The 11,343-nt window shown below is 38.7% G+C and overlaps 1 protein-coding gene across 1 annotated transcript; it reads right to left on the minus strand.

Annotated features, from left to right (window-relative positions):
• Positions 1-254: 254 nt before the first annotated feature.
• LOC113531504 (adapter molecule crk) lies at positions 255-8,735 on the minus strand. Its single transcript, XM_026922276.3, has 3 exons — positions 8,204-8,735; positions 5,361-5,926; positions 255-4,613 (listed from the first exon to the last, which is right to left on the minus strand). Exons 1-3 carry the CDS (start codon positions 8,421-8,423, stop codon positions 4,479-4,481), a joined length of 921 nt encoding a protein of 306 aa, XP_026778077.1. The 5' UTR covers positions 8,424-8,735; the 3' UTR covers positions 255-4,478.
• Positions 8,736-11,343: the final 2,608 nt, after the last annotated feature.

The raw sequence follows: 11,343 nt of genomic DNA on the forward strand, positions 1-11,343 counted from the left end.
TCCCTGTGAATGAGCTGTTACTATAGAAATGATCATATATTAGAAGCAGCACATTAATATAAACCTGTGATTTGAACGACAGCCGGCGCTAATATCAGAGCTGCTGTTGTAGAGAATTAATCGACACTTTCTCACCAATCACAATTCAGCTGTGCTGTGGTACAACTAGATAATAACTATAACTATAATTCTGATCTCTAGCACCTTATACATGTTTTCAAATTTCAAATTCAAAGACAAGACAACGAAACAAATCAGCTTTGGTAATACGTTTTATTTACTAAGTATAGTAACACATTACATGGCCCATAATATGAAAATCTAGACTTCAAATGATAGCTTTAATACAATTGGCACTTTCTTAAGTCAGTATGAACAATTTCCACTCCTCTTCCATGCAAAGAAAATGGAAGCAAAGCATTTCTATGTATAAAATATAAAAATAATAAAAAGATGGGGTTGATTAAGGAGGTAAGGTGCATAATACCACAAGTAAATGTGGTGAACAAATGTTACATAATGAACTTGGCGTGAATAACAGACCTCCTGAATGAAATGCTTTGTGATCACACTGAAGGATCAACCACTTTGGGAAGAAAAAGTATGCATAAGGATGAAATACTGCTTTTTTATTTACTGTAAACATAATTAAAACTGTATATGATGGATCACAGCAGAAGGTGGCATTTCCAAGACACTTTCACCTTCTTTAACCAAATTATTAGTATTTAGTAAAATGTGCAAGATGACACATCAAGCACACTTGTGAGTAGTCCGAGCCTTGCTGGAAGCTGGAGAACCTCTTTCCTACACTATGTAAAAAGAAAAAAATAGGTGTGTGTGTACGTACATATATATATATATATATATATATATATATATATATATATATATATATATATATACACACACACATACACACACACACTGCTGTGTACTTAATTATTTATTATTTAATGCAGTAAAAGCTAGAAAAACTGCACATTTTGGACAAAAGCAAAAACATTGGGTAGAAGCACATTGCAAGAGCAGCTGATGAAGGATTTCTGTCCAAAACATCCTGTTTCTCTAGACACTGTATAACCTTTACTACATACATATGAAAACAACCCTCAGTCCAAAGCATACAAATACACATTTGTGTAGGCGAGCATCTCAGAGTCTTTTTAAACATAAACAGAGTGGTCTAGTCAGTGAAGATGGGTTTGCCAGTCTCTTTTCTCCATTTTACCATTTAAAGCATTCATTTCTCAGTACAGTACCTACCCCTTTCATCAGGACAAGTGAAGCACAAAACGCCCGAGTAAAAGCAAAGAGTAATTTTGACAATGGACATGTAAATAAAATAACGGAAAAGTGGTGTAAAGAGTGAATCACTGATTAACCTCGTGACAATCAGGGGAAAGCATCATTACGCTTCCATTTCAGGAAAAACACTAGAAAATATGGGAAAAAATAATAATAATAATAAAAAAAAAAATAATAATTAAAAAAAAAAAAAACAGACTTGGTCATTGTAATTGCAATAAGTGGTTTAAAAAGCTGATGTGACTCAACAAGCTTTGCGGATCTGTTAGGACTGGGTGAAAATATCAAGTACCATAATACTTTTTCACAATGAATAGTATGCATCACAACCGAATTCTGGTCGTGTAACAAAGCATCAACACGACAATCTGCAAACAAATTCGGAAAAAGCTAAGTTCATAGATTTTTAAATATTTACAAAAACAAAAACATTACAAAATTTACAAAAATGGAAGCATGTCAGACAAGGAAATGAAACAACAAAAATGTCTAATCAGTTACTTGTTACCGCGAGTGACTACAGAGCTACAGGAGCGCTGCCATCTGATGATGCTCGTAACGCCCAGATGAGTATATTATGATGTTAATATATTGCGATATCAGTATCATACTGCCAACTAATCCTATTTTCAGCGCTGTTTTTAACACCCTGTCACCCACTTCCCCTCATGATTTTGCATGAAGTGCACAGCAGCTACATCATGATGTGAAGTGGCCACAACAGGAAGCAATTAGTACAGTCTGTTTACCCAAGTCCATATCTTATTTATTAAAAACAAACTACAATAACTCACAATGCCTTCTGGAACAATCTACAGCCATGCTAATGTAATCTCTCAGGACTGATCCTGGAGCTTCACTCGAGTAAACGTAACAGGACGTATGGAGGGAAAGCCCATGAGTCAGTGTTAAAATCAGCATTGACACATTAGTCACGTGCGTATTTGACAAATGCAACCTTGCAGCTGCAAGGCTGTCATGAGGCGCCGTCTGACATGTGTTAAACCACCGTAGTGTCCTGAATGACAACAGCACACAATAATGTACAGAAATAATACTGCATGCGTGTGAATACTAGAGCACTGGCAAACACTGAAATTCATTTAGGCAAATAATACCCATCAGCTCATAAAAACCAACCGCTTTAAAAACAACATATCTTCTACGAGTAGAGGACACATTATGTGCCAGGAAATGTCAGCTTACCCCAATATAAAATTGCTTTGGATGTTTCAAGACTGTTTCATCATTGATCATTTCCTAATTTAGGGTTGTTACTTTTTCTCAGGGAATGGTTTATTAAGAATGATCAAACTATCTCTTTCTCTAAAAATATACCAACTATGGTGTTAGAATCAGGCCATTAGAAATTTGAATTTAAATACAAAAATTTAAATATGAATGTTACAATTTTGCTGCAGCTTAATGCTACTGTGTGTGTGTTCAACTGCTTTTTCCTGTAATTTACCCGGATTTTATTGTTAAAGCAAATCTAATAGTGTGAATTAACAGAGAGACTATATGCTTTTTAGATTATACACATATTACTTTTTGAATTTCGAACATTGAACCTATACCATTAAGCTTGAAATTCCGTTTCAGATTTTGGCTTGCAAACCACAAAATTCAATTTCAGTACAAAATTCAATTTAGTACGATACAAATTCAAAACAATATTCAAATTCTGATTCTGATATTTAAATTCTTAATGGTATGATTCTAACCCCATAACTGACCTCCAAGAAGACTTTGTATAATAATATTGAAACATCCTAAACTAATGGAAGCCCCGTAATTATAGCTTATAGTTCCAGGTTTTACTCCTGAGCACTTAATGAACCGTTCCTGATAATGTAATCCAAACTTCCTTGTAATCCAGACAAACTCCTAGGTAAAGGACCTGTTCAAATAAACGTTGCTGAAACGAGTGCGTGTTCTAATCTGTTCGTGACTGTGTGCTCGTCTTTTTGTGTTACTTACTCAGCAGAAAGAGCAAGAGCAAGCCAGCAATGACACCCCACATGCTCCACCTGTCTGTGTCTATCTGTACTGCCTTTCTTTAGACTCACAGAGCTGCTGTATCCCACAGAAAGGTCCCTAATGAGGCAGAATAAATGTTCCCGCACACAGTGGTGACTCAAATACCCACTGAAAAAAAGACAATGCTGGCGATGTGTGAAATTGTAAACCTGAAATGTTATATAACGTCCTTGCTCTTAAAGTGTGCTCGAAGTTATAGATTAGTAGAGCTGTGGTGGGCGTGGTCAGTTTTTGTGGAAATGGATGGACACAGTCAGAGTTTCTGTGGGAGCAGGTGGGTGCAGTCAGTTCCCATGAGAGTAAAAAAAGGAAAAAAAGAAAAGAAAGGAAAGATTTTTCCTAAACTCTCAATCAGAATCAGTTCTCCCATTCCTGCAAATGAAACAAAAAAATCTCGGAATGTGAAGTCCCGACTGCTCCTGAGGAATTCCATTTTTTTCCTTTGAAATTGTTCCTATTAGCAAACAAATATTCCTGAAAGAATCCTGTGGAAATGCATCGAGTCAGGAATGATAAAAAGGGTAAAATACTAATGTAACAAAAAGTCTTGAAAAAAAATCAAATATAGGTCATTAAAATAGGAATAAATTTATCATGTAATGGCACATACATTTTTCCTCATCATCAGTTTCCATATCTCAGTACAGAGGGTGACTGATAGTGTTGGTACCACATCAGGACGTTGCTCTAGACGAATGCTGTACAAATCTAGACTTTGTTTTTAATGAGAAAGACTGTTTCTCTCTCTCTCTCTCTCTCTCTCTCGCAGCAGGCTGTGGCAGTTGATCTCTTCATCCAAACGTTCCTACTGCATATGAATTCATTCACCAGTCACTGTTATGACTAATCTGTCCCTACCTGTGAGTTTCATTACATGGTGCTCTGTAGCGCAGATGTGTGTCCACACCCTGCACTATTGTTTAACGATTGTGTGTTAAGTGAAGCTTGATATCGGTGTGTTTGCAGTGCGGGGATCGTCCAGTACTCGTGTGGCCAGGTCTGGTTTTTAGATTTAGCAATTTTGGAGTGGACACCCAAAAAAAAAAAAAAAAAAAAAAAAGGGGGTTGAGTGTGGAGAACTGCAGCAGAGTGTATGTGTGTGTGTGAGTGTGTGTGTCTGTGTGTGTGTCTCAGCTTTCTTCCTCAGGCTGTTGCTGGTCAAGCAGGCGTATGTGTGTGAAGGGAAAGTGGCCTTTCTTGCCCTTGCACTCGCCTTCCCACTGGCCATTCACGTTGATCTTCGTTACAGCCACCAAGTCACCCACCTGCAAACACACACACACACAAAATTCACAGCTGCTTGATGGAGACCACATGCACTAAGCATGCTGAGTACTACAGAGTGAATACTAAACTTATAACCATATACACTAGAGAGTATGTGGCTCATTGTAGGCTGAGACATACCAGATCGGTCACTTATCTCTCTCTGAAACATGTTAGTAACAAGAAATGTAAGCACGGACAAAACCTGGACACGCACACTAATGGCACATACTCGTGTTTTCAGCTCTGCCATTTGTACCACCTTGGCTTACAGCTACCATCTGCACAGACCAGCCCGCCCTCCTTTTACACGCCGGCAAGTATTCTTAATTGAACAAGTCTTATTTGTTTTAAAATTCATTTGGGTGGCTTGCTGTCTTTATTTTCTTTTATTTAATTTTTTTAATGCCATTAATATAATACGAGGGGTTTAAAAAATATCAAGTTTCTGTGTGTGACTGAAATAAATAAGCAATTTAAACTTGAGAGCATAAACCACATATTAAAATTCAGTAACTCCTTTACAAATATTACGATTTGAAGCTAATTATATATATATATTTTATATATATATATATATATATATATATATATATATATATATATATATATAAAATAAATACTGTGATATTTTTAGAGTAGGTTCAAACAGTAAAACGCATCTATGCTGAAACATGGGGAAAATCAGCGTGTACATGTTGTGCTGCTTCAACACACTAAAACAAAGGTGAAGAGCGAGTACATACCTCGAGTGCGAGGGCAGTCTTGTCATATGCATTGGGCACCCTCTTCTGGATGGCCCTGGCGTACACAGGCCCGTTCTGGAGGTTGGGCAGCGGCGTGTTGACCACAGGATGTGCGTAGTCCAGCTTGCCAGGAACTGGAGCGCCATTGTTATCCAGCGCACCTACAGCAGACACCGCCTGCCCAGGACCCCCACCTACAGAGGTTGGTGAGGCAGGTCTGTAATTCTCTACATAGGGCACAGGGATCAAGCCTTTGCGTCCATCGGCATTCTGAGCGCTCCACCATTGCTCCTCAGTCTTCTCGAGCACACGCAGCACTTCACCTTTGCGGAATGGCAGGTCCTCGTCGTCGTTGCCCGGGAAGTCAAAGAGCGCGCGCACATACTCGGCCTCGTCTTGCCTTGCTGGGACACCAGTGGGCACTGGTCCAGTCAGGCTGGTGTGCTTGGAACGTGCTGGGACAGGTTCAATTAGCGTTGTGGTGTCCAGATAGTGGATCTTGTAGAACTCCAGCAGGCCTGGGAGCGTGTCGAATTCCTGGTCTCCGATCCGGAATCGAGATGGACCTGGTTTTTATCATGCAGATAAGGAGGTAGATCATTGGAATGTGAATTATAAACTGGTTCATCATCAAAAAAGGAGGCAGACTTTTTTGTGCTAGGTTTAAATCCAATACTAAGCACAGTTCAAGAAAAGGATTGGAAAAGGTTCAGATTTTACAGTCAAGCACTGTAATGTATCAAGAACAGAACAAAGAATTATGAGACTCGAAGACTCCGTCTCTGTCTAAATGTTTTCAATGTTAAAATTATTTGTGATACTAAATATCTTTCACATAAAGTCCCCATGAAATCAAAATGGGCATTTTAGAGCCATTTTGTACAAGTCTCTCGGTGACTTAGACACAAATAAGTGTCACTGTATATATAAAGAACAATGACAAAAAATGTGTTTTGAAGATATTCTTATTTTAATTTTACAGTTTGTTTCTGTATTCATCCTTTACTTGTCCAATCAAATGCTCTAGAACACACTTGCCCCGCCCCTGTAAAGAAATCAAATGCGTTGATTCATCAGGAAATATAAATGCTTAACTACAAAATAATTACAGCTAAACTACAAAAATCTACAGTTCTGCTTTATCAGATGAAACAGTGAGTGCCAGTGGCGTCCCCCCAGTAAAATAATGACCATATCAGGGTTGACAGGGGAAAAAAACAGTGAAATGACACAAAACATCAAAAAACATATATGAAAAATATTTCTCTGCAAAAGCGCTAATCACAGCACATGCACAAGACACATCTGTGTAACCTGTTTCTCAACAACGGGTCATGCTTGCTGAGCTCACTGATAAGCACAAGATAAAGCGTGTAACAGCTTGTGTATTTTCAAATATCATAAATTGTCCTCTGTTAATATACCCCTGTACGCATATAGCAGAGCAAACAGATCACACACACGTCATATACACTGTGCTTAACAGTCACCCTGGCTCTGTGTCACCCAAAGCATTCATCCCTGGCACGGCGCTCAGCACCTCACACTTCCGCCTGGAAATTCCACTTCTCCGCCCATCCACGAGGAGATCTGCAAGCTCCAACTTAACGCTAGTCCAAGACAACTAAGACTTCCTGCTTTGAGTCTCACATGTATACTGACAGTGAGTCATTATTTAAAAAAAAAAAAAAAAAAGAAACGTGTGAGTCTGAACTAGTTCTAGCTGCTTTAGACGATGCACCACACTCCTTTTCCGTGGTTTGGAAACTTGTTGATGGTACAAGAGTGCGTTTTAATAAAAATGGCTCGTATAAACTAATCCGCCACACCCGTCTGTAGAGCCACGTCGGGTTCAGGGAGCCAAACTTGATGCAGACTTTTACCAAAGACACAAATACATACAGAATTCAGTCCTATGTATAGAAAAATCAAGGCAAACACAAAGACATGTATAGAGACTATGAGCTGACGTTTAAAAGTATGAACAGGTTTGCTGAATAAACTAGCACTAATTTCCTTTACTCAGTGTTTAAGAATTTTAAATGGGGCTTTAAATGTACTTTGACTTTCTGAACGATGCTGGACTAGACTCAACTAGACTAACTAATATACAGTAGCTTTAGATTTTTTTAATTAATGACTAGTGAATAGACCAGCTATTTAAATAAGAAAAATATATCAGATGAAGTCTTTAATAAAAAGACAAACTTTCATGTGCTGTATTTAATTTTAGGTCCAGGACAGTGAAGTTCTGCTAGAAAGAACTGGGAGTCGTTCACAAATTGAGGAGTTGACTCCACATTTGATTCCAGGTGTGGAATGGATGGAGTCGATTCCATGAGTCAACTCAACAGTCAATGGAGTCGATTCCAAAAAACACAAAGAAAGGACAGTATAATGCAAAAAAAATGTAGTATTGTTTAGATATATTTAAAAAATAAATAAATAAAAAACTATGCACATTTTGTCAGTAGTGTAGTTCAGAGAGTTAATCCTAACTAAAATACCCGAGCAAGCAACTGACTCTAAGGCTGTAACTAACTGTCAAGAACGTGCAGGGGAAGCACCGTTATTTTGCATAAACCTTACAACCTAAAATTTGCCTTTACTTTCCTACATTTGTTACTAGTAGTGTGAAGAGAATTTGTTACACAGCGTTTATGCGCCAAGGAGTCGACTCTCGATTCCCAAAGCCTGCCTGGAATCGAATAAGCGAGTTTTTTTTTTTTTTTGGGATTCACTTCCCAGCCCACTTGCTAGCTAGCAACCGTTAGCGACTCATACGCAGAAAAGTTAGCTAGTTCCAACTTTTTGAAAGTAAATACAAGTCGTGTTTGACTCACCTGTTCCAGACTGTCGGTTGTTGCTACAGCTGTTGATGATATAATGCGAGACTTTGGAGTTTTCCGACACGGACAGCACATAGTCCCCTTTGCTGGTAGTCGAGTCTCTGACCAGGAACATTCCGTGCCTCTGGCCCTGCAGCAACGATACCGCGTCTTTACGGTTCATAGGTCCCCAGTACCAGCTATCACGGTCCTCAGCGTCAAAATGACCAGCCATGGCTGATTTCAGTCCTACCCAAGGGTTTGTTCCAGGCCTCGCTTCTCCTCACTGCAGTCCGGAGTCCGGACTCAACTCATACAAAAACTTTGGCTCCCACAGAAAGCTCCTGCTCGGAAAACACTAAACAGCATCGGGCCGCTTCCCTCTGCCACTTCACACCCGCTTTGTGAAAAAAGAAATTCTGCTAAAAGTAGCAACAACTAACTTGCAAACTCGTTCTTCTTCTGTAAACCAACTTCTTTGTACAAATATAACCTGTTCGGTCAACACATCCACTCAAACTGAAATGGCGGACGTTGAGAAAGTGTTTGACCTCACAGGCAGGATGTGACGTAGCGTCGGTATGAACATAAGAACGCGGTCAGACCCACCGGCCATGCACATAAGGTCAAAAGCTTACTATCCACTTTTCAAATTTAATAATCAATGTAATTCTATTGAACTGTGCTTCTCAATGCGGGATCCATGAAGTATAAGCAGGCAGTGTATTATTTTTTTTTTTTTAATGATATTACGATGGTTGAGATTACTGAGATTGTTGAAATTACTATCAACCACTAACCACTAACCACCAGTTGTTATAAGCTAGTTATTATTTAGTTATTATAGTTAGTCCAATTACTTGAATTTGAATTTGATGGGATTAATATCAGTGATACTTGTGTTTTTCTTATAGAAGGTTGTTCAATTCATTATATAAAACTCAAATTTAATTGTTTAAATGGTAATAAAACTAGGAACAGAGCTCACACTTACAAAAAAAAAAAAAACCTACTGCAGGCTGTTTGCTGGTATCGTGCAGGAATGATGAAATCCTGCAGGACACTTTGACAAACTGTGCAGGATATTCCTATAGGTTTTAGACTGGAGCCTTCAGTGCAGTAGAAACATGCAGGAATGTCCAGCACACTCGCTGCACGAGGGCAAACTCCTGCACGACTGCTGCACACCTCCTGCAGGAATAAAATAAAGTTCCCAAGTACTTAATCTATGCTGCAGGACAACTTCTTATTTCCTTTAATTGAAAAATATATATATATTAATAATCTGCAGGTTATGATTCCTACAGGATAGGCTATTTGTTGTTTGGAGAACATAACACTGTGCGATAGTTGCTGTAGTTTTTATTCGTATTCTCTTTATTGGATTTTTAATCACACCAATTTTTTTATTAGATTATCCAGATACAAATTCAAAATAACATAATATTTCAATATAACATGCACCCAAATTGAGTTGCAAAATCCAAGTATATTTCAAATGGAACTATTTTTTATACACTAGCTTTTGGGAGCAATGAAAATAATGGCTCTTTACAAACAAGCAAACAATAAATATATAAATAAGAGAAAAAATAGACACAGACATAGACATAGGCACTCAAGTAAACAAGTGAATTATGCATTATTCATAAAAAAGCATTTTTACTCTACAGTGTAACGTGATTTGGGTTTTGTGCGTGTAAAGTTTAGGATTAAAATCCTGTAATATCTTCACTAAATAATGTGCCTCGTATTTGAATAGTTTTGGTATGATTATGTTTATATAATAAATCTGTCCCGTGATTCATAAGGGAATTATTCAGGAATGGGGATTTGGGGATTTTGTGCTGAGACGCCCTGCTATGCTAGTGTGCAGTTCTAACAGCAGGTCAAAAGATGGCAGTCTTATACAATAAAACTATGACTATAATCTAAAACAACATACTATTGTGTTTATATTATGGTGTACTGTTTACATATATGGTATATATGATATGCACTGTATGGCCAAAAGTTTGTGGACACCTGACCATAACACTTATATGTGCTTTTTGAACATCCCATTCCAGATGTAGTCCCTCCTTTGCTGTTATAATAACCTCCACTCTTCTGGGAAGGCTTTCCACTAGATTTTAGAGTGTGGCTGCTGGGATTTGTGCTCATTCAGCCACAAGAGCATTAGTGAGGTCAGGAACTGATGTTGGGAGAGGAGGCTTGGGGCACATAGTCAGCGATCCAGTTCATCCCAAAGGTGTTCAGTGGGGTTGAGGTCAGGGCTCTGTGCAGGACACTCAAGTTCTTCCGCTCCAAACTTGGCAGACCATGTCTTCATGGACCTTGCTTTGTGTACAGGAACATTGTCACACTGGAACATGTTTGTGGCCCTTCAGTTCCAGTGAAGGAAAATATTAATGCTACATCAAAGACATTCTAGACAGTTGTGTGCATCCAACTTTGTGGCAACAGTTTGGGGAAGAACCACATCTGGGTGTGATGGTCAGGTGTGCACAAACGTTTGGCCCTATAGGTCAAATAGATAGATAGATAGATAGATAGATAGATAGATAGAATCTACCTATCTATCCATCCATCCATCCATCCATGACAACCATGCTGAATATTCTGGATGGTAGTAATAACAGGTCTGGGATCAGTGTGTCAAGGTGTGTGTGTTTTCACATTTATTCATTCATCTTCAGTGGCCGCTTTATCCTGGTCAGGATGGCCAAGGCTGGATCCGGATCCAAGGCCAAGTCCAAGACCCTTGAAAAACCAGGTTTTCAGAAACTCAAACTCATAAAATTCCATTATTTTCTCAGTTTCTCCCACTAGCAGTCATGATTGACATGAGCATGATGTAAAAGTTGCTTTTAAACTGCTTTCATATGGACTCTGGAGGCTTGATTAAGTCGAAGTCAATAATTTCCCCCCTTCCCTCTCACATGGTGGTTCATTAACGAGTCTGTCTGGGGATTGGGAGATTGATGGGGAGAGCCTCAGTGCCTCACACACTCATCACTAAGTATAGATATTCTGCCATTCATGCCAGCAGCTCATTCCCTCCAGGCCTTCTTCACAGTCTGTCACTAAAAGCTCAGCATGGGCATACGAATAAAGAAAACGAGGCCCTAAACACCCAAACACACTAACAAGTG

The sequence above is a fragment of the Pangasianodon hypophthalmus genome, chromosome 27 (assembly GCF_027358585.1).
Source record: "Pangasianodon hypophthalmus isolate fPanHyp1 chromosome 27, fPanHyp1.pri, whole genome shotgun sequence".
Taxonomy (NCBI): domain Eukaryota; kingdom Metazoa; phylum Chordata; class Actinopteri; order Siluriformes; family Pangasiidae; genus Pangasianodon; species Pangasianodon hypophthalmus.